Below are 25,845 nucleotides of genomic sequence, written 5' to 3' on the forward strand. Positions count from 1 at the left end.
TTATATCAAGACACTGTAAAAATTGTCTAGTATAAACTAATTAACATCTACACTAAATTGTCCTTTATATCACGACACTGTAATAATTGTCTTGTATAAACTAATATGTACACTAAAACATCCTTTATATCACGACACTGTAAAAAGCGTCTAGTATAAACTAATATCTACACAGTCATTGATATATGACAGAAGATCCATGTATTAAAAATTTTCCCATACCTAGAATAAATGCATATTACAGACTGTACCTCACATTACACAAAATAATTTCAGTCCCACTAAGTACAAAACATTCAAACTGATTTTATAACTACAGTAAGATTCTTTGTAATTTCATTGTGTTATATGACCTTAAATTCCACTAGTCTTATATAAGACAGTAATTCACTGTTTTGTAGATATCATATTAAAAGGTTTCCCAGTAATAATCTTATTGAAATGTTTAAAAATTTTCTATATAATTTTATTAGACAGTGTTAACATTTTAATTATTGTTATGGACAAGGCCTGATTTAATGAAGGTTTAGATACTAACATATTAAACAGTTAATACAAATTTACTTATTTCCAATTCTTTTTTGAAACTATTTTCAAAGTTATGATTGAGAAGAATGAAATACAAATGGTTTTTTTCATCACTTGCTATTTTATTGTAAATCAGTTTTATGAAGATACAATGTTCATTTTAATACTTCTTACCAAAACACTAACGAATATTGAATATTCAGATCAAGTGAGAACAATGAGCTACATTATCTGTTAGAAAAACCAACTGTAAAACATGTCTTTGGTGTTTATACAGCACCAAATCCAGGATTCTCAAATGTGAAGGGAATGAGGGAGCAGACAGGTAGAGTTTGAGGCAAATTTTATTTTAATTTCTAAAGGACAAGGGAACAGTTGTAGAAGTACAGAATTTTAAAAGAAGGGTTATTTTTGCTGCGGCTTACATGAATTATTTAGTGAAGTGAAAGGACATACCAGATATTTGTAGGTTGGTTTTTCATCTATATCTGCATGGTGCCCAAGGGTATATTAATCCACAAACTGTCATTTTTAGAGAAATGTTTTTTTTCCAGGGGGGGGGCAGGGTAAGTATTTAGGTGGTGTCTAGAACCATCACTCCTCTCACTGTATTTTGTACATGTAAACTTAAATTATAAAGGTGACTAATGCAAAGACAGATCCTGTACACAGAATGCTACTTTCCAAGTTATTTCATCATGTCATAAAAACTTTAAAACCACACATTTTATAAAGTAACCCTAACTAACAACCTTAAGTTTTTGTGATACAAACAAAGAAAGGCTCAAAGTTTCATTAAATATTTACCCATTAAAAACTTCCTGAAGATTTCTTGTATAAATCTTAAGGACATTTGATTAAAAAACACAAACAGATTTCACAAACAATTTTCTACCAATGAACAAACAAAATAAGAGAAAGTCTAATACACTACATACATATTCTTGTTATAAAAATAGACAAACACAGACAATGTCTAACAATCACATATTTTATTACATAGTTCTGTGTTTACCTGGAAGATTTCAAAAAACAATGGAATAGTGGTGAAAGTAATTAATGTCTTGTGTCTGTTATGTTATCAGGATCTATTAGCAAAGATAAAATAACATTATGAAGAAAACTCTAGCTAATACATCACACTTTGTCATCTGTTTGTAACTCTTCTGTAGCTTACAACTCTGAAAATTGGATGAAGAACATACATTTTATTATTCTGGTTGGTTGTCAAGCCATATGTTTATATTTATCAACCCACTTAAAGGACATCTGAAGACTGGAACTATACATGATCTATAGCATTTCTTAGATACAGGACAGTGCTGTCAGTGTATCAGTAGGCTGAGTTAATACTGCTGTTAATTAAAATCTATTTCGAATTATAAGGACAACATGCAAATCACACTCTAAAAAGTTTGTTGAAGTGACTTTCATTCCAGACTTTTTGGACAACCTGTATAATCTCACTAACCAGATAAAATATATTACTTGGGCATCTAAACCCCCCCACCCCCAAAACAAAAGTTTTAAATCACAGAAACAAAAGATTATTTCCAGTTTGTTAAACATAAAATTGTAAAGTATCTCTTAAAAATTTAAAACTGAATCTCAAAAGGAAAGCACTTTCTTGATGAGTAACATCTTTGTGACGTATTATAGACCAACGACTGTGTGTCACACACATATACAATGGTTTTTTACTAACTGCAGATCATCACCGTATCTCACCTTCACCAGCACTACACAGAAATCTGTAAAAGGGTTGTACTTATGGAAACAAGAAGGAAATAAGTGCGGGGAATACGGAAAGGAGGATTTTGATAGTATTTCAGAAGTTTGTGTTTTCTTACACTTTCAAAATGTATTTGATACACGTGTACCTCTTGCATACAGTATGAAATGTCACCAGATTACAGTAGATGAACAGAGCTTATGTATTGCGTTCAGAAATATAGAAGATGACTTAGAAATACAACCAAAGGCTGTATGTATCAGCCCCCCCTTCAAAAAGAAACCAAATAAGTATGAAAAGCAGTATTAACTAAGTTAAATATTTATATTCACTACTTACATTTCGTGAAACCAAGATAACAAATGTTACCATAAAGTTAAGGATTTACTATAAAAAAATATATCAAAATCTATATCAAATAAACTGACCTCTTAAAGTACACTGAGAGAACTTCACATAAGCATGTAGAAGATATTTGGGTTTGTGTTATGTTTTAGCTTTGAGGTAAAATAGCCAATGGTAAATAATTCCTTATGCACATACTAAAAAACAAAAATATTTATGGATTACAGTGACCTTCATTAACAGAAATAAAATATTTTTTTTTATGTGATTCACTCTGTAAAAATCTGTAATCTACCAAATTAAAAACTGGTCACATCCTGTAAACAAATTGATCAAGCATATAAATCATTTATTGATTCATTTAGAGTAAAAATCAGGGGACTTTCTACCTCACAAATACATGTGGCTCAGTTACTTTAACTATGATAGTAAATGTCCAAGTTCACAAACATTTCAAGTAACAGAAGAGTGAACTTAGTTGTAATATGCTTCACATGCCAGACATTAGTATCCAACCCATCCCATTTACAACAGTATGTTAGTGACAAGAGGAACCAACAAACAACACTTCATAAATGTAATGAAGGGAAACAAAACAGAAGATAAATTTTACCCCTACCGTGCTTGAAACTTAAAATTAACTTATTGCAATGTGCTTTAAAAGGAAAGAAATATAATACTAAAAACAACATCAAAAATGAAGATTGAAGTTTCAAGGTTTGGCAATAAACCTGTTGGATAGTTAAAAATCTTTAAAAAAATATATTTTTTAAAAAACTTACAGGATAAAAGAATTAGCAATGCGAACAAAACCAACTAGAAACTGATAATAACTTCAGAGAACAACGAAAGAAACATAGCTTCAACCTTAGGGAAGAAAAGAAAACAACACAAGAAACATGACTGGTTCTGGCACGAGACTATATTAAGCCTTACTGAACATTCTTTCTACAGTACTAAATAAAATAGTTTTCTATCAAACATTTGTATTTCAACAAATAATCACCCAGAAAAGTTAAAGAAGAGCAGGCATCTCAAAACAATGGAATGCTCGACATCACTCAACAAACAAAATAAAATCAACAAAAATTACATGCATTAGAATTGAGGATCACTAAACACTAGGAAAAGAAAGAAATACATCTACAATTTTATTTTAATGTAATTTGCTAAATAATCAATATTAACAAAAGACAACAACAAAAGATCACATTCCGAGTTGTTTTTTCAAGCTGGTTGAAATATGTATTAAATAGTGAGTATGAAATATATATTTTCTATAACGTTGAAGTTTTCCAAAGAAACATTCAAACAGTTGTTCTGATAAAATTAATCCATCTTTTGTTGTGCTTGTTCCCAATTTCACTGTAATCATAAGAGATGCTACATGTTGTTCATCAGTGTATCTATGTATTAACTTCCTGAACTTTATAAATCAGAATACATTTTTGGAATAGATTTTTTTAAATGTTAAGTAGTTTAATAAATGAAGAAAAAACGAACCAAGAAAGAGTTAAAGTTTTACTGATAGCTTTGTTAAAATTTAACAAACCTATAAATAATAAACTCAAAATTAAAGACTGAAATTAGGCAGTCCCGATTCAAACAGATTATCAAAATATTTCTATATTTTGGATCATTAATAATGTTCTTTAGGTCAAATATTGTGACATAAAGCTTGGATCTCTTAATAAAGGATGGAATACCATTGTTTAGGCAAGTTGAAAAACCTTATTTCTCATATTTGACACTTCAAGCCTCGGGTATTAGAAAGTTACCAGAAACAAATTACATACACAAGACATTATTGTGAGAGTTATACACACAGATTTCCAGAGGTTTATAAATAATTACACAAATAAATAAAATACATTATCTTTTACCCATTTATATTATTATCAAGAACATAATTTGAACTGGTTTGTACTTATTTTTACATTCAATTTCTATACTTTGTTGGAAGAAATGTTATTATACTAATGCTTTATGACTTGTTATTGTGTAACTTTTGTCAAAAATCCTTTTATCAATGAAAATAAAGACTAAATAAACTGATTAGTCACCATAGAGGATCACAGTGGAGGGCAGAAGAGGACAAGAAAGTTTTAACATCTAAAAAGTCACATTTCTTCACAGTCACTTATGCCAGTAACAAGTTATTAATTTCTTCATATAACAAAATGCTTACATATATTTGAGTGAAAGTTTAAAGTCTAGACCATATCTCAGTGAAATTTAACCATCAAATCTATCTTAAAAGGAAAACAGTGTAAGTGATATTATTGGATGGAACAATAAGAAGTCAAACTGTTAGGCCTATTTTCATAAAAAACGAACAAGATAGGAGGAGTCATCTAAATAAAAAATGCAAATGAAGCAGAGAATTAGGACGACTGTGGTTGAATGGCAGTACTCTTAAACCAAGTTTAAGACAAAAGATTTTATTTCATGCTGCAGAAACGAACTAAATTTATGAAGCACAAATACCAGGTTTACCTTATGACAATATCTTCAATCATGTTACAAGAAAATTAAATGTTTTTTTGTATTCTTAATGAAAGTAATTCACACTGGTTCATTACAAGTATTAGTACACCTAAACTTTATCACTTGGTGATTATTACAGTACTTTTTAACATTTATTTGGAAATATTTACACTAAACAAAACATTTCAAAGTGCTTCAATGATATCGAAATAAAAAGATATTCTGGCTTCAGCTCAAAATATCATCACATTTCAGTATTTTTAAGCTATTTGATCCAAACTGTTTTTGACTTTAAAGACTTGACAAGAAGAGCCTGCTTCAGTCTTACTGTTTTACGATGGTACCAAGTACTTGATCATTTGGGAGTTATACGTATGAAGGCTCGAAAAGAATGCCAGGAACCACCTGCTGCTTTAAATGCTAGGATGCCTGTTACTATGGTAATACAATAAACAGGAACTAGAGATGCAGCATACATACCATGCTGGTTGATTAATGTCTAAAGAAAATATAACAATAAGTGATTTACACATTCAAAATTCTAATTTTCCAAACTATTTAAATACTTGATTATAAAACATTTATCCTACTACAAAACAAGAAACCCATTAAACTGAGTGCTCTCTAAAAGTCGACCTTATTCTTGAAGAAGGTAGCCCTACCTTTAGAAAGTTTTCAAGGTATTTTTTTTTTGTGATTCATGTGACATAATTTAAAATATTATTACAAGTTTTTGGTCTTGGCTAGTACCACAAGATAACATTTTGTTATCCTAGTCTCATACTTATTGCACAATATAATGGTTACTAATTCAATAACTTAAGTTGTTTTGGTGAAGATTCTTGTTTATTCTTATTACATGTTTCAAAATAATGACATTGTGGTTTAACTCAGTATTCCATAGTTTAATTCTATTTTTTATTTCATTATTATTATTATTATATTTAATGTTGATTGGCTGATCAATGCAATATATTGTAATTTTCCTAATGAACTTTTGTTTTTACTAAACATTTATTTACCAGCCACAGTTGGAGACACAGGAAGCAACAAATTACAGATTATATGGACACTATTTACATTCTAGTCATCAAAGGGTTCCTTTAACTGCAGTACAGCAAAAGTTTAGGTTTCTATTATTAATGGTGGTAAGGCAAATTTGAGCTTTGTTTGTGAAGATTACTGTGTATTATATTTGAAAAAACACAGTAGCACTTATTCTATACAGGTTTATAAATCAATGTTACCCCATACAAAATCAAACCAAAATCCTCAGGAATACCCAACAGGATTTCTATACCCATGGTAAAATGTACAAAATATGCGAGTTTATTATATGACAGATTATAAAACACAATAAGACTGAAATTACTGGCAGAAAATTGTTTTACATATCTATAATAAGTGGAAGACATTGTTTGGGTTCATCCCACACAGCAATGTTACTTTCAGCCACTTTACCACTAGTTGAAGGAGTTAACAATGAAACAGATAATTTCATCAAAAATAAAAATTTACCATAATTTTAATGAATAAAACCTTTAACAAAACAAGTATATTTCAGAACAACATACTATTTGATATGCTGTAAGTTACAAAAGTAGGCAGTCAGAATCCTGCTAAAATAAAAACTACAAAAATGTTTAAAGCAACATATAGTTCATTATTGTAAGTATTATTTTCATGTGGAATTATACTATTATAGATTTCTTAGAAAAATATCCAAATAGGTTGTGGAAGTGTCAGTAAGGTGTTAATTGTTTGAAACAACACCCTTTGTTTTTACGTTTAATATATAGTAAAATAACATTCATTTCTATTAAACTTCAACTACCTAGCTTATGATGATCAAACATGATTCTTGCACTTGCAAAAAATAATTCTTTTAAGGTTAAAATACTTACCAAACAAGACACTACAAGGTGAGAACAGATGACATAAATTACAGAAAAATAGTGTTGATGGTCCCAAGCATGGAAGAAAATAACACCCCAGAAGGTATGCAACAGGGTGAAAGCCAAGGTCGTGAATGCTAAAAACAAAAGAAACTTCAAATTATAATTGTTATTAATATTCAGCTGTTTACATTTCACAGTCAATCACTCTCTTGCATAGCCTATTTTATTTACTATATTTATACAGTAATAACCACAAAGTCGACCAGTAATATTTTAAATCAGTTTTCTACCAAATGATTTACACACATTTTAACATAACCTCAATTAATGAACAATATTCTTTAGATGTACGAAATACGAAACAACTACTGTTTAGTCATCAGGAAATACGAAACAGGAAGTGTTTGGTCGTATAAACAAACACACAAAACTTTATATTATAATAGGAGTTAATAAAAATTACTAAGTAAAGATTTTGGAACACCATTTACATAACTAATCTTGTTTTAACAATAGTAATTACCCACTGATTTTAATATTTGTTGATTATAACCTATGTTTGTGATTATATTATGTTTGTGTGTTTGTTTGCACCTTTTAGTCACCTATTCCTTATATATTTTCACATTTATTGATTAACCTGCACCAAACTTGACATGGCGATACAAGATGATACGAGGAAGGTCACGATTGGACAAAGAAACTGTGTCTGGGTTTCATACATCATGAAAAGATTGGAGAAAGAAAGTGTATCTGGGATTCATACATTACCTCATTTTCTTTGACCAGTAGCCACCATTACCTTGCGACCTCTGTTGCCTGACAGCATTGGACAGCTATCAGATTCAGTATTAATGTCATAGCTTCGACCAGCAAAGGATATTGCAGTTTAAACTAGTTTTACCTAAACTTAGGATACAGAGATATATCCTTGCTGGCAGAAGTAATTATCTAACAAAAGAATAAAGGGCTGAAGTGACTAGAACAAAATAATGTTGGACGTCTTTGACCATGTTGCTGCCAGGACAGCGTAGTAGTAGTCAATAATTTAGATTAAAAAAAACAAACTACATCATCACAGAAAGTAGTGGAACACTCTATAAATAATAATAAAGAAAATATTGACAAGGAAAAACCTTTCATTTACTTCAGAAGACAACATAACTACCGATGTCATGAAAAGATGAACTTTCAAATAACTACACAACTCCAACCTTTTTTTCTAACTATTATCTACTACTGTTTATGATAACGTTATTTCATGATACTTCAACAAAAATAATATACCACAATGGTTACTTCATCACATTTGTTGACTTGCATTCAAAATGTTGGTAGATTTACTGTTTTACAAATTTATGTCACTAAGTTTGAAATCAAATTGTAGATTATAATTCAAACTTTAATATTATGAGTTAATTTAACTTAAAATTAAATATTAAAAGAACACATTTAAATTTAGATTCTAGTAAGTCACGTGGTATGTTGGATGTAACATTGTTCAAAATTAGATGTTTGTGATATCAAAATATTAAATCTATAGTTTTGTACAAATTACCAATACCGACAAGCCAGAATATAAAATAAGAACCTTATATTTATTTTACTGATATATAATTTATATACTGAATCAAACACAGTGGTACCTGTTTCATTTTTGGAAATGGTCCCTTACATACACTTACTTCAATATATGACATTTGAATAATCAATCAACAGCTTAGAATGTCCTCCTAGTGGTTTTCTCAGCTATTTTATTTATATATAAACCTAAAAACATTTTTGGTTTGATATCCTCCACATGCAAAACTTTAAAAGGCTTAGTAACAACCAAGTACAAAGGTCATAGTGAAAAGAGATAATTGTTCAGTTTACTTTTTGATTTACTGTTCTATATTTTAAGAAAAATAAGTTTAATAATTTATTTCTAAATAGTAATAATCTATATACATAATGTATAATAATTATAATTGTGACTGCACATTACAAAATACTTGTCCACTAAAATACAGCCAAGACAGGGAAGACTAAGGATCTGTTTCATATTACTGGATACATAACATGACTGCATGTGCACCACATCAATGCAAGTTACATAATGTTAACTACGCATGACTTGAAGGTTAAAATAATAAATATATAGTGTTGTCAGACTTAAGCTACTTAGACTAAACATTTTTGTTATAATATGTAATCATACTAGTACAAGAAAAAAGCACACATTTTTTCAAAGATGACACGGTTGGTTAACTGACAGAACCGACACAGTAAAAGTGTAGAAAATAAAATATAAAGTGTTACTGAAAACAAACATTTGAAATGTATTTAAGAGGTTTTGGAGATTACACAAATAATAGTCAAGATTTTTAGGGCAAAGAATAGGTTGTTTTAATGATAACATGAAATCACTTTGCACTCAGACTACTAAAAAAAACACACTCAATACTTTCACAACCAAATCTAGTAAAAATATTTCATTAAAAGTTTATGAATATACACATGCCATATAAAAAGTTATTATGCAAGTACTAAATGTGTGCAAATGTGTAGACAAACTTGTGTGTTTTATACTGAGCCCATTGTGAACGGGTTAAATTGTTAAAACATCTGGTAGTGTCACAATGTACTTGTAAAACAATTGGTAAAATCACACTTTTGTAACAAACAATTAACTTTCACTTTAAAACACCACATCAAGTCAACCCATATAAGAAATCAATAATTGGGTTCTACAATTTTATAAATTACAAACAAGTAACCTCTAGCCCAAAAGCCTCAACAGTAATATACATGTTATTTAATACTTTTATGTGTGTGATCCACTGTACTACAATCATAATGGTGAACGTTTTCTAACCTGAAGTTATGAAGAAATGGGGAGAATCTCCTTCAAGTCCTACAGTTCCTGGACCAACAGAATCAGCCAACACATTTATCAAAGAAAATGCTCCACTCATCATGCCAAATCCTAGTCCAGCCACTGTTCCAAAATGAAAGTCAAACTGAACTAAGTAGCATCTACATGTGATTGAAACAACTACAACCAACATATGCACCATATGCATTTGAATCTGTGATGTCCAGTACTGTGCAAAAGTGTTAGGACAAAGTTAAAAATTAGATTTCAGGCTACTTTTAAAAAACACTGGAAGGTAAATCACAGGTGAAACATCAAAAGTTTATTAACCTTCATTATCTAGTACAACAGAAACTCAGTAAAAGTACTTGAGTTCAGCAAGCAGTTAATGTTTTGTGTGTCCCTCCCTCTGGTTTTAATAACTGTAAACAGTCTTTCAAGCATTGGTGCAACATATTTAATTTTACTCCAAATAACTCTAATACACTCCCATAAAGTTTTGTTGGAAGTTACTTTTAATTTGTCAAGTTTTTGATCTAAGAAACCCCAAATCTACTCAAATGGGATAAAACATGGACTCTGTGGGAACCACTGCATTATTTATATTACTACAGTAACTTATTACCTAAGTAAATTTGTATGATATTTGATGTCATTATCTTCTTTCCTCTTGACAGTAAAATTCTTTGTTATTAATACACAAACCATTGGGTATACCATGATGGGCCAGTATCTGATGGTATTCATGCTGGTTGATTATTCTATCTATTTTGAAATCATTATCTTCTTTCTTCTTGACAGTAAAATTCTTTGTTATTAATACACAAACCATTGGGTATACCATGATGGGCCAGTATCTGATGGTTTTCATGCTGGTTGATTATTCTATCTATTTTGAAATCATTATCTTCTTTCCTCTTGACAGTAAAATTCTTTGTTATTAATACACAAACCATTGGGTATACCATGATGGGCCAGTATCTGATGGTATTCATGCTGGTTGATTATTCTATCTATTTTGAAATCATTATCTTCTTTCCTCTTGACAGTAAAATTCCTTGTTATTAATACACAAACCATTGGGTATCCCATGATGGGCCAGTATCTGATGGTATTCATGCTGGTTGATTATTCTATCTATTTTGAAATCATTATCTTCTTTCCTCTTGACAGTAAAATTCTTTGTTATTAATACACAAACCATTGGGTATCCCATGATGGGCCAGTATCTGATGGTATTCATGCTGGTTGATTATTCTATCTATTTTGAAATCATTATCTTCTTTCCTCTTGACAGTAAAATTCTTTGTTATTAATACACAAACCATTAGGTATCCCATGATGGGCCAGTATCTGATGGTATTCATGCTGGTTGATTATTCTATCTATTTTGATGTCATTATCTTCTTTCCTCTTGACAGTAAAATTCTTTGTTATTAATACACAAACCATTGGGTATCCCATGATGGGCCAGTATCTGATGGTATTCATGCTGGTTGATTATTCTATCTATTTTGAAATCATTATCTTCTTTCCTCTTGACAGTAAAATTCTTTGTTATTAATACACAAACCATTAGGTATCCCATGATGGGCCAGTATCTGATGGTATTCATGCTGGTTGATTATTCTATCTATTTTGATGTCATTATCTTCTTTCCTCTTGACAGTAAAATTCTTTGTTATTAATACACAAACCATTGGGTATCCCATGATGGGCCAGTATCTGATGGTATTCATGCTGGTTGATTATTCTATCTATTTTGATGTCATTATCTTCTTTCTTCTTGACAGTAAAATTCTTTGTTATTAATACACAAACCATTGGGTATCCCATGATGGGCCAGTATCTGATGGTATTCACCATGATGGGCCAGTATCTGATGGTATTCATGCTGGTTGATTATTCTATCTATTTTGATGTCATTATCATCTTTCCTCTTGACAGTAAAATTCCTTGTTATTAATACACAAACCATTGGGTATCCCATGATGGGCCAGTATCTGATGGTATTCATGCTGGTTGATTATTCTATCTATTTTGATGTCATTATCTTCTTTCCTCTTGACAGTAAAATTCCTTGTTATTAATACACAAACCATTGGGTATCCCATGATGGGCCAGTATCTGATGGTATTCATGCTGGTTGATTATTCTATCTATTTTGATGTCATTATCTTCTTTCTTCTTGACAGTAAAATTCCTTGTTATTAATACACAAACCATTGGGTATCCCATGATGGGCCAGTATCTAATGGTATTCACCATGATGGGCCAGTATCTGATGGTATTCATGCTGGTTGATTATTCTATCTATTTTGATGTCATTATCTTCTTTCCTCTTGACAGTAAAATTCTTTGTTATTAATACACAAACCATTAGGTATCCCATGATGGGCCAGTATCTGATGGTATTCATGCTGGTTGATTATTCTATCTATTTTGATGTCATTATCTTCTTTCCTCTTGACAGTAAAATTCTTTGTTATTAATACACAAACCATTGGGTATCCCATGATGGGCCAGTATCTGATGGTATTCATGCTGGTTGATTATTCTATCTATTTTGAAATCATTATCTTCTTTCCTCTTGACAGTAAAATTCTTTGTTATTAATACACAAACCATTAGGTATCCCATGATGGGCCAGTATCTGATGGTATTCATGCTGGTTGATTATTCTATCTATTTTGATGTCATTATCTTCTTTCCTCTTGACAGTAAAATTCTTTGTTATTAATACACAAACCATTGGGTATCCCATGATGGGCCAGTATCTGATGGTATTCATGCTGGTTGATTATTCTATCTATTTTGATGTCATTATCTTCTTTCTTCTTGACAGTAAAATTCTTTGTTATTAATACACAAACCATTGGGTATCCCATGATGGGCCAGTATCTGATGGTATTCACCATGATGGGCCAGTATCTGATGGTATTCATGCTGGTTGATTATTCTATCTATTTTGATGTCATTATCTTCTTTCCTCTTGACAGTAAAATTCCTTGTTATTAATACACAAACCATTGGGTATCCCATGATGGGCCAGTATCTGATGGTATTCATGCTGGTTGATTATTCTATCTATTTTGATGTCATTATCTTCTTTCCTCTTGACAGTAAAATTCCTTGTTATTAATACACAAACCATTGGGTATCCCATGATGGGCCAGTATCTGATGGTATTCATGCTGGTTGATTATTCTATCTATTTTGATGTCATTATCTTCTTTCTTCTTGACAGTAAAATTCCTTGTTATTAATACACAAACCATTGGGTATCCCATGATGGGCCAGTATCTGATGGTATTCATGCTGGTTGATTATTCTATCTATTTTGATGTCATTATCTTCTTTCTTCTTGACAGTAAAATTCCTTGTTATTAATACACAAACCATTGGGTATCCCATGATGGGCCAGTATCTGATGGTATTCACCATGATGGGCCAGTATCTGATGGTTTTCATGCTGGTTGATTATTCTATCTATTTTGAAAATTTGTCTCAGAAGAAAAACACCCTCAAACCAATACACTGCCTTTCCCATCCTTCATTGTAGGTGTTTTCCATTGAGGTAAGTATTTTTCACCTTTCTTCCACCACACAACCTGTGCTTTGAACCAAACTTGGACTCTTCTGTCCCTAAAGCCCTTTCCCAATCATGAAGTGTCCAAGTTTTTTTTTATATATTTCTAAACATATTTCAGTTTCTTGACAATATGTAGATATTGAAGTATTTTTTGTAACTGTTACAAAATCAAATATTCCATTATTATCGAGTCTTCTTGGTACTGCAGATGTAGACAATTTTCTGTCATTTGTATCACCTTGTGTCATCACATCTAGATTGTCAACAACTCTCATGAGTAATTTAATATATTTACACCCTGTTCACATTCTTTTGACTCTATTTTAAATAAGTTTGTGTTTTTGTATCTTCTCCCCACACAATACTAAATTTAAATTCAATAAAAAATAAGCAAATGATAACACTATGTAACAAAATTTTTACTTTTTTCTTGTTCCTGGGCAGAAAGTGTTATTTCCCAACTGCTTATCCCTAAAGTAAATGGAAAAAGACCTATTTTCCTCTTCAAACTTTGCTTTTGTGACCTGGGTAATGAAATTTTCAAATTTACTCATTTTCCAGAACATTCCAGGTAAATTCAGTGCTGACAGAGAATTTTAAAGAACTTTCTAGAAAGTTATAGAACTTGACTCGTCAAAATTGGATCTGCTTCTGCCACAATGCATCCAGTCTGTGTGAGGCAACTGGAATTGCCTGTAACCTGAATGAGTGGTGCCTCTTCATTGATAGCTCATTCAGAAGCCTCAAAGCTGTGCTATTCCATAGCAGGAATAAGTATCAGTCTCTTCCCCTGGCTCATTCGATGCACCTCCAAGAGGAATACAACAGCATCAAGACCTTGCTAGAAGCCTTGAAGTATGATGAGTATAGGTGGGAGGTTATCGGAAACTTCAAAATGGTGGCATTCCTGATGGGTCTCCGAAAAGGCTTTACCAAGTTTCCCTGTTATCTTTGCCATTGGGACAGCAGGGACACTGCAGCGCACTACAACAGGAAGCACTGGCCACAATGGACGAAGTTCTCTGTGGGGAGGTACAATGTCAAGTGTGAGCCACTAGTGGACCTCCAGAAGGTGTTGTTCCCACCATTACACATAAAACTGGGTCTTATGAAACAATTTGTCACAGCTCTTGATAAGGAGTCTGCAGCCTTCAAGTACCTTTGAGACTTCTTCCCTAAGCTGTCTGGGGCAAAGGTCAAAGTTGGTGTCTTCATTGGACCACAAATAAAGAAGATCCTGGAATGCACAGAATCCTCTAAGAAGCTCAGTAGAAAGGAAAAAAAAACTTGGGGCAGCTTTGTTACAGTGATTCAGGGCTTCTTGGGCAATCACAAGGCTGAAAATTATACGGAGCTGGTTAAGGCTCTGGTGAAGAACTATGGCAAAATGGGCTGCAGGATGAAACTAAAAGTCCACATCCTTGACGCTCATCTTCATAAATTCAAGGAGAACATGGGAGCACACTCAGAGGAGCAAGGCGAGCACTTCCACCAAGATATACTGGACTTTGAACGCTGCTACCAAGGAGTGTATAATGAAAACATGATGGGAGACTATATTTGGGGGCTGATACATGAAAGTGATTTACATTACAGTAACAAATCTCGAAAAACTACTCACTTCTAAACATTTTGGTACAACTTTAATATAAATATATGTAAATCTTGATTCATATGTTGTTTTATTCAGACCTTATGTAAATGAAAATGTGCAAATTTGTCAGTTTTTACATAGAAAATAGATTAATTTCTAAATTTCATTATCCAGGTCACAAAAGCAAAGTTTGAAGGGAATAATGGCCATTTTCTGTACTTTTACCACATAAGCAATTAAGAAATAAACACATACTATTCAGGAACAAAATGTTACGTTGTGTAATCAAATGTTATCTAATTTGTGTCGTAAGATTTAGAATTTTTAACAAAATATATTTAGTAAACTATTAATCCACATTCAGAATGAAACAAAATATACTTTTCAATTAGTGATAACATTTTATTTTGTAAAAGCAATTTATAATAAATCTGTTTTTGTTGTACAACATGATCCTCAAGATGTAGAGTCTTCTTACGATACTTAGAAACAAAAACAAAATACAAATAACACATAGCAACTGTATAAAACATAGAAATATGTACAGTCAGGATTATATATAGGCTTAATCATACAGTAACCACGTCTATGGACATGCAAATCACTTACCATAAGCTAGTGTATTCCTTCCTGTTGTGACAGCATGTCGATCGGCACCAACCTCTGTCACTTTTTTTAACCCAACTTCAGCTTTCCTGAGAGATAATAAATAAAAATGTTAATGCCCCTGTTTAAATATATCTGTTAATGTGTTTCAGCTGGTACCCCCGTCCTTTGTTTAAATATATCTGTTGGTGTGTTTCAGCTGGTGCCCCCATCCTTTGTTTAAATATATCTGTTGGTGTGTTTCAGCTGGTGCCCCCATCCTTTGTTTAAATATATCTGTTGGTGTGTTTCAGCTGGTGCCCCCGTCCTTGGTTTAAATATATCTGTTGGTGTGTTTCAGCTGGTGCCCCCATCCTTTGTTTAAATATATCTGTTGGTGTGTTTCAGCTGGTACCCCCATCCTTTGTTTAAATATATCTGTTGGTGTGTTTCAGCTGGTACCCCCGTCCTTTAACTAAACAATATAATTAAGTTTGAGTATTACTGTAGACTCAAAACATAAAACTGTTCTACTGCTCCATTCAACATCAATATCTCCGACATGTGAAAGTCAGCCACCTGCAAAATATAACGTCGTTTACTTATAATACCTTATTATTTGAATAAATATGTCATTACAAAACTGAGGAATAAATAATAACTGTTCACTTCACAAAACACACTGTTGTCTTCATTTTCTCCAATTATGGAGTTTCACCAAATACTGATGGTTTCAAGAACCAATTGGCATTAATTTATCCATGCAACAGATTACCAGAATCATTAACTACAAATAAATTGTTGTATGAACTGCTTGGGAGCAGCAAATGTTGTATGATTTGTTTCTTTCAAAGATATTCAGGTTTTGCTACCATCTGAAAAAAAAAAAAAATGCAACAACCAGAAACACTATCTTCATTATTAACTTGTTTTAGTATTTACTAAGCATTTAAACAACACGTAGAAAACTGCTTTATTGGCAGAACTGCTTTATCGTACACAACAAAGTTACAAGTTAGGTGTGAAAATTGTGTTTTCAAAATACGTTAGAAACTTTCACTTACATTAAAAATCTTATAATAACACAGGCAAAAAGATGTATTTCACTTATATTAGTTAAAACCTGTGAGCTTTAACCACTAAAACAAAACTAACATTTACATAAACCACCAGAAAAATGCAAATGCCAACCATGCACCATACACACATATGTAAACACACACACGTTACATTATAAACCACAAAATATCCAATATATTATAGCTTAATAAACAAAGTCCCGAAGGTTTTATTAACGAGCAAAACTTCTCAGTGTCGTATTTTGTTTTATTCATTTCTCGGTCTTTCTTTATGAGTTAAGTTACAAGACTTCAAGACTACCTACATTTTTTCAAAAGTTAATTTTTGTATTTTTTACAAAATGTTTCACTTATCTGCTACGAAACAAACTTAAGAAACTGGAAAACAAAAATTTAGAAGTTTAACCTAAGTATCAGTAAATACTTACCTAAGCAGCTTATAAAATGAAAAACGAAACATCTCCTGAAAAATTACAGAAAACACCAGTCCAAACGCAAGCGTCTTTCTCAGAGGAACAACAACATACCACAGTATAGATGACAGTAGTAAGGACAACAACCAAAAAAATGCCCTAAAAAAGAATATAAGAGAGAAAATTTATCAAAACACTAAGACCTTGACATGCATGCAAGTAAAAATAGTTATTAATTAGGACAGTTTGAAATGTTTCACATTAGTTACTAAAACACACACACACTTTATTGTATATGCTGTCCTCATCATAAAAAATAACATCACTACATCAGAATATACCAGTCAGGTGCTCACAAATATTAATCAGTTAATGAGAAGTAGATTGACATAGATAAAAAAATGACTGAAAGATGGTGTTCAAGTAAATCCAGTAAATAAGGATAGTTTTTTGTTTTGTTTTTTAATTTTGCACAAAGCTATGCAAGGCCTATCTGCACTAGCCATTCCTAATTTAGCAGTGTAAGGCTAGAGGAAAAAAAACTAATCATCACCACCCACTCCCAATGCTTGGGCTACTCTGTAATCAACAAATAGTGGGATTGACAGTAACATTATGATGCCCCCACAGCTGAGAGAACGAGCATGTTTGATGGAACTAGGATTCAAACCCAAGATCCTCGGATTATGAGTCAAGTGCCTTAACCGCCTGGCCATGCCGGACTGAAGGAAAGATAAACAACCATTACACAAACACAATTCGGTTAAAAAAAGGAAACACCTCATTCAAATCAACAATATTAAAATACACAGAGGTGTACTCAAACAAAAAAACCAAAATGACTACACAGAGATGTACTCACAAACAAACAAAAATTAAAAATATTGCAAAATATTTGTTGAAACGTTCTTTAACACATTGACTCCCAAACCTATTTTGCTGATACTTTCCAGGGCCCAAGTAATCATTTCACAATTACTTTTATTAGGAAAAATATATATGTAGCAATCATGTCCCAGCCAATAAGTAGCCTTTAAAATGAAAATTATGCATAACTTATTGGTGAGTGTGGGAGCCAACATGTTAAGTTTCTCTGAACATTTTAAATTATTTGAATACTTACTATTCATTTTAATATCTCCCTTATATCTCCACTGTGTATCAAAAAAAAATTTCAGTTGCAAGTATATATATAACACAATTTCAGTGACATCAAAAATATGTATTTTTCTTTCTTAAGTAATGCAGGTCAGTAGTTTCCAATCTTTGGTCTGCAGAAACGTAATTTTCTTTAGTTGTCAAGAAAACATCTGTATATACATCACTAACTAGTTTCACACAGGTCAAGAAAACATCTGAAAATATCACTGCAACTAGTATATACATCATTGTAACTAGTTTCACACAGATTCTTCAATTATTTATTAAAGTGTTCAAGGACAAGTTTACGCATCGTTCACTGTAGTCTCACACGGTCAGGCTTACGCATCGTTCACTGTACAGTCTCACACGGTCAGGCTTACGCATCGTTTCCTGTACAGTCTCACAAGATCAGGCTTATGTATCATATACTGTGCAGCCTCACGATACAGCCTCTAACTTGTAGTTTGAAAGTGGGTTTTTCCAGATCAATTTTCAGTTCTTTCCTCATATGTAAATATCCTCCCTCCAAGAATACTTAAACCCTAAACCTGCAATCTCTTTACAGCTCTATTTCCTTGACACTTAGCTGTTAGATACACACGGCTATTTCACTTGTTAGATATGCATGGCTATTTTATTTTGAGTTTAGTGTTTGAATTATTTATAAATAAATGTTTCTCGTTCTGTATTTTGTTGCAGTACCTGAAGATAAACATAAAAATTAATCAAACACTACAAAGTTTAACAAACATCACTCTTGAAATATAAAACCAGATGTATTTGATGAGATTACCCACATAAAACTAAATATGATACATTCCTGAGTAAAACATGCATAACTGAGATGCATATCCTTTTTTATTTTACATTTATCAGTTACAGATAACATAACATTTTGGGACGACATAGGACCAAATTATTCATCTCAGCTGAACCACACTCAAAACTAACTTAAAGTAAAATGAAAATAAAAATACCTTAAAAACCAGTCCTTATCATTCATATATTTATCAAGCTTTCTTTTACACTCATAAATTTACTGTCTCTACAATATCTGAGGGCAACTCATTCCAAAGGCCAACTAATACGTGAGAAAAATAAAATTGTTTTATCTGAAGACGATTCATACCCTGCCAAAATTTATACTTGTGTCCCCTAGTCCTACTGTTATCACTGTTAAACATGTAAACAGATGTTGCATCAATATTATAAATTCCCTTTACAATTTTAAACACATCAATCAACCCCCCCCCCCAAACTTTCTTTGAAAGAACAAACAGTATGAGAGATTTCAGCCTCACCTCAAATGACAATCCCTCCATTCCAGGCACCATTCTAGTTACCCTTCTCTGAACCCTTTCCAACAATTTGATGTTTTTCCTTAGGTAAGGACCCCAAGACTGGAACACTATTCTATATGTGGCCTAACCAGTGATTTGTTCAATGAAATCATAACTTCTTTAGACTTGTATTCAATATTTATGTAGATACAACCTAAAATCCTATTTGCACTATCACTAGCAACAGCATGCTGCTTGAAAGAATTTATAGACTGATCAACCATTACACAAAGATCTTTCTTTCATGACACTGTTAAGGTTATTTCTATCCAAATTATCCTTATAATTTAAATTATGATAATCTGCATTATTTTGTATTTATTATAATTAAAATTCCTTGATGATTAGAAACCCACTTGAAATAAAAATGTATCTCAGACTGGCTGGTGTGGCTATTAACACTTTTATTGACAAGTATGACCTAGAAAGGTTGATGTTCTCTGCTTATCAATAAAAGTGTTAATACCCATACCAGCTGTTCTGAGATATGCAATTAAAATACCTCTGCCTTTATCCAACTCACTAAATGATCTAAATTTTTTTTTAAAGCAGCAACATCCTCTTCACAGCCAGCATCTCTCATGATGTCATCTGCAAAGTTAAGTAATTTATAAACTAATTCTTTATCTATGTCTCACTAACATAAATCAAAACAAAGGTTCCAAGATTGAGTCACGTTATCCTACATGTGACATTGAGTTTGAGTGAACTCCATTTGTAACAACCCTCTACCTTCTTCCATCCATCCACTCTTCTATCCAATTTGCTACCTTATCTCCCACACCTACAGAGCAAATGTTTTTCATGAGCCTTTCACATGGCACCTTTTCAAATGCTTTCTGAAAAATCCAGATACATGAAATCTACACCTTTAACCTCATCTACATAAGCAGTAACCTTTTCAAAAAGTGTCAAAAGATTTGTGAGGTAAAACCATGTTGACTATCCAATAAAATACTAAACTTTGTTAAATGACTTAAAAAAGCATCCTTTAACAGACTTTCCTAAACGTTTCTCACAGCTGAGGTAAGCCTAATGGGTCTACAGTTTCTAACAGCTGAGGTAAGCCTAATGGGTCTATAGTTACTGGGACAGTTTTCATCACCTCCCTTGAAAAGATGAATAACATTAGGTAACTTCCAATCCTCTTGTATCCTCTCACTATTCAAGGACTGACAAAAAAGTACAAGTAGCTCACATATCTAATCTTTAACATTTTTCACAACCATTGTGTAAATGTTATCTTATCCAAGAGTCTTATTGTTTTCTAAACTTCACAGTTTTTTCTTAAACATCTCAGAATTAATGTGGTCATCTTGTTTGATCTCATCTCCATTCATCAACTGTTCAAGATGTGAAATAATGCTTATCTTCATTAGTAAAAACCAAAGAAAAAATAAAATTTAATAACCCAGCCTTCTGTTATTCCAAACCCCATTCTAACATTTTGTTTACCCTCACCGTATTTAAAGAAATCCTTACGTTAATATTTACATTTTCAGCCAATCCTTGTGTCATACATCCTCTTCCTTCTAAATCTCCTGTCACATCAATCAATTTACATTTCTTAAAATTATGATACATTTCTTTAATTTTATCTTTTAAACTCTTTATTAATCAACATGTTTTGTACTTCCTGCTATCATTTTCTTTCTATAAGGAATAATATTTATTATGAATGTTTTAAAGATTTTCCACATCTGATCAGTGCCTTCAAATAATTCAGTTTCCCAATACACAACAGGTAAATTTTCTTCAATCCCTTCAAAATTTACTGTTTTGAAATCTATAACTAAAATATCATTATTCCTTTTCTCCATATGTAACAAAACAAACCTACTAGAACAACAATCAGTTGAACCCAGATGTTTTTTAACTTCTACCCTCTCAATCATTTCTATATTTGAAGTTAACAATAAATCTAAAATAGCATTGTTTCTAGTAGGTTCCTTGACCAATTGGTGAAGAAAACCACCCAAACAAAAACCTCATGGTTTGATTCGAAGATTTCTCAATAAATATTCCTGAAATTAAAATCACCCACAGTTACGGCTTCATTAACAGCCAAGATATTAATCTCAATGTAAAGTTTCTTGCTAATTTCATCAGTTTTATCTGGTGATCTGAAACAAATTCCCACTAAAAGCTTTTGCTCTTTATAATAGAAACCTAAATAGATTTAATCTCCTGGCAATTATTTCAAAAATCCTCGACTTCAATAGAATGTAGTTCATATTTACTTATAAAGTCACTTCTCTGACCTTTTTAACACCCTATCCTTATTAATCACCTTGTAACTCTGTATTACAAAGAAACTTCTGTCATCAAAATCATCTATATTTAATCATGTTTCAGTTATCACCATTATATCAAAATCTTCCATTCCTATTGATGCTCTAAGGTCATCTCTTTTATTTCTCACACTTCTAGCATTACAATAGTAATATTAAGCCTATTCTTATAACTACTTCTATATTCATTTTCTATGCTAAGTGTTTCTCTATCTCTTATTCTGTTTGCATTTATTTTTTCCTTGCCTTCACCACTGTCTAGTCCTAGTTTAAAACTTCCCTTACAGTTGAGTTAATAGTCTTAACAAACAGGCCAGCCATTGCCCTATATAAATATAAACCACAAAAAAAAATCTTTCTTCCACAGAGCTGATCCCACAGGTCCATCCAGCCAACCTATTCATCATTATGTACTAGCCTAAGCCTTGTATTTAGCCTATTCATCCCTACAGTAATTCTGGGCAAAGTTAAGACATCACCTTTTTCTTTAATGCCTTTATCAATCTCTTGTATTTATTAATTAGCTCCTACATACACTAAAACTGTATCTCTGCTAGCACCCTTTGATCTTTGTACTCCCTATTTACCCACATATTCTGTTAAAGAATCACCAATAACTAGAACCATCATCCACACCAGTAGTTTCTTTTCTACAGAAGCCAGGAGTTGAAGTTTGCTGTTCAACTGATTGGACTCATTATAACACTCCACCACATTTAGCTCTAATAGTACTAATAATACTTAACTTCCTGAAAGTCATTCTTAGCTGATGTATTCCTTGTATGCAACTCCACCTGAAATCCTGCTACCATTTCCCACAGTCTAAACCTATATTTATTGTCTCTAATTAGAATAGCCTCCAGCTTCCATTTTAAATCTACAAACTACAGTTACAAATTGTACAATTTTTATTAGCTTTTTTAAAAGCAATGCCAGTCCAAAGTTCTCAAATAAAACTGAGTCATATCACCTATTACATCTAACAAACAGTGAACATATACCTTCTACACTAGTCACAACCTATGTATTTATATGTATACCCTTAAAATAAATAACAAATGCCAGTAGCTTATTGTTAACACTGATACTGTTAAGCCTAATTTTAAAAAAATATTTTTGATTACTTTGTTTTCAGACTAAAAGTTTATTTTTAATTATAAAGAACTTAGAACTTAATAATTTATTAGAACTTAGAATATACAGAAATTTAATAATAAATTTATCATATAACAGTACAAGATGAATTTAAACTGATGGATCTAATGCAATATCATAGATACACAACAAAGAAACTGGCATGCCTACTAGTTACATACTGCGAAAATGGCTAATTTTCTACGTACACTTCCATTATGTTTAAAATGAGGATAAAGTACAACCAGAAATGTAACAACACCTTCAACTATCAATAAATTGACATTATGAACATCCAGACAATAAAACATTGATGGTAAATTTGAGAATCAATAACAACATTTGATAGTACCCTCAACTATAAGTTTTTACTAGTTTGTAAACATTTTTTTGATTCTCTTTATTTAAGTTGTTTCTTGGTGATTTCTAAATATCTTAGACTGGCTTTACAGTTATATACTCACCTGTTGGACTAAAAGTGCTGGTATCACATCTGGAATTAACAGTGTTGCTCACTCAATGGACCAATTAAAAAATTATAACAGTAAACACTGTCTCAGTAGTCACCCATAAACACAACAAACATTTGGACAAATATCAATCACCATCAAATGACCGGTTATCAGCCAGCCAATCAAGGGTAGGCTTTTAAATGCAGGTGCACCTATTCTCTTTATCACATTACTGAATCATTTTTGCATAAAATAACAATTATTTTTTTTATTACTGAAATTAAAAAAAGTGAAAAACACAGTAAAAATAACAATTTATTTCCATACTTAGCCATTCTAAAAGACAAGTGTTTTGATAGCTTAATCTACAAAACACATCACTAGATCCATGTTAGGATTTTACAACAAAGTGTCATATCTCAAAGTTGACTTAACTTTGACATTCAAGATGTCAAACCAGATATTGGTCAGAAGTTTTACTTACATCCACAGTGAAAACTCCTAAACCTACTTCAGTTGTTAATTCCATACTGTATAAAATAGCTGAAAATGTCACAATGAAAATCATAGAGGTAAGTGTAGAACAACAGGTTCCCAAAAATGTCACATTTTTCTCCCTTGACATCAAATTTAAAACAGACTGGTAAATCCTGATACCATTACACAATGTGAAGTTGAAAAACTATCAGCCAATCTAGTACATAATGTACAAACATGTGGTGTGTGTGTGTGTGTGTGTGTGTGTGTATATACAGAGAGAGACAGAGAATGAATCAACTGGGTGTATGTGAATGCAGCTTGAAAATAACATTGCAATTCATTTGAAAAAGAAAAATTATGTCTGTAATATATTAATCATATCCACATAGATAAACATCAATATGTCAGCACATATCCATATATTGCCACATTTCATCACCAAATTTGACACAATGATACAGGATGACATGACAAAGGTTTGGCCTTCATCTAATTTCCTGTTGATAGAATTCTTGAAAAGTGTATGTATTTCTTTTCTGTATTAGTATCTTCATGTATTTTTATTGCACTTTTAATGTTTATTATCTTAAGAAAAACAAAAGAAGCACAGTTTCCTTTGTTAGAAATGAGTACAGAAACACCAGATAGTAATAACATAAACCGTAATCAGTGGTCTAATCAATCACAATTTGAAGCAGCAATAATCTGTATTATAAAAATCTTTTCCTAAAATTAAGTTTTAAAATCAAGAAATAAAACAATTGTCATGACACTTGGTAATTTTGTTAGATGGTGGTACATACCTCAACAGTATTACAACTAAATGTGGAATAAAACAATACTCAAGGCTAAAGACTGTTACAAAAGCAAATGGATTCAAATACATTTTTTGCCATCAATGTAAAGCTGTTGTTAAGAAGAATGGGTACAGATTTCTACAATCTAACACGACAGCAGTGATAACTTAGTTACACTTGGAATGCATGTAAAAAGAAATACTAGTACAACACTAGTAGTGATGAGTGTTGTACATCTGAGTACAAAGACAGAAAGTCTGATAAATTAGTATTTAACACTCCTACGAAAAGACGTTTCTAGTCCTGATTTCTCCAAGCCCGTTCCCCTGGCTGTGGTTTCGCTAGATAGTAGATAGGGACAGTGGGAATCTCGTTAATTCATTCATTAATGGATTTAAATGGCAATTTCATTTAAATACAAAATTATTAGCCTAATATTAATAACCTTTCAAGTTGAGCTGGGGCCTATTAGGCCCCACTTTTCGTAGGAGTGTTAAAACAATTCATTTTCATGTAAAGTTAAACTTCTATGTAAAATTATCAATAAAGTACTAAATGTTCACTTTTTAAATGGTTCAAAAACTGAAATGAAAAATTCAAGTTGAACCTCAATTTGTGAAATGGAAAGGAATGAATCAAACTTTATATAATGATACTGAGAGACATATCTGAAGATAAAACTTAAGGACATGTGCATGAAGACAGATCCTATGTAGAGAGTGTGAATCTTTATAATGGCAATGTCCAATTACACAACATTAAACAACTTCAATAAATTAGTACACATGAAAAAAACTTGAAAAACTTGTATACAGATAAAGATGATAATATGGTTGGCCACAGAGCTAGCTTAGATCAAACCAAAGTTGTCACACAGACATTCTATATAGTAAATAGATTCACACTAGGGTGTGTTGATGCCATCAAAACCATTAAACTTGAAACCTTTAAATCCACGTTTAACAGTATGAGCTGTCAAACTGCACAACATTCAGAGCAATCACAGAAAGAATCACAAATTAAAGAACCACACACTAAAATGGTCATGCATGAGCAGTACATTTGATACTGTGTACCATAGTTATCATTATATTGTAA

General features: G+C 31.8%; 1 protein-coding gene across 2 annotated transcripts in view; it reads right to left on the reverse strand.

The window, feature by feature from the left end:
- Nucleotides 1–629: 629 nt before the first annotated feature.
- The window catches only part of LOC143248449 (gamma-secretase subunit Aph-1-like), a 31,450-nt gene continuing 6,234 nt past the window's right edge, over nucleotides 630–25,845 (reverse strand). The window contains exons 2-6 of one of the 2 annotated variants that reach the window (XM_076496820.1): nucleotides 17,126–17,269; nucleotides 15,643–15,728; nucleotides 9,848–9,970; nucleotides 6,997–7,124; nucleotides 630–5,591 (exon numbers count right to left, since the gene is read on the reverse strand). In XM_076496820.1, coding sequence (XP_076352935.1) covers nucleotides 5,448–5,591; nucleotides 6,997–7,124; nucleotides 9,848–9,970; nucleotides 15,643–15,728; nucleotides 17,126–17,269 — 625 coding nt within the window. In that variant the 3' untranslated portion in view covers nucleotides 630–5,447. The remainder of the gene's footprint in view (nucleotides 5,592–6,996; nucleotides 7,125–9,847; nucleotides 9,971–15,642; nucleotides 15,729–17,125; nucleotides 17,270–25,845) is intronic. The other variant, XM_076496821.1, reaches the window with a different exon arrangement.

This window comes from Tachypleus tridentatus, chromosome 4 (assembly GCF_004210375.1).
Source record: "Tachypleus tridentatus isolate NWPU-2018 chromosome 4, ASM421037v1, whole genome shotgun sequence".
Classification (NCBI taxonomy): Eukaryota; Metazoa; Arthropoda; class Merostomata; order Xiphosura; family Limulidae; genus Tachypleus; species Tachypleus tridentatus.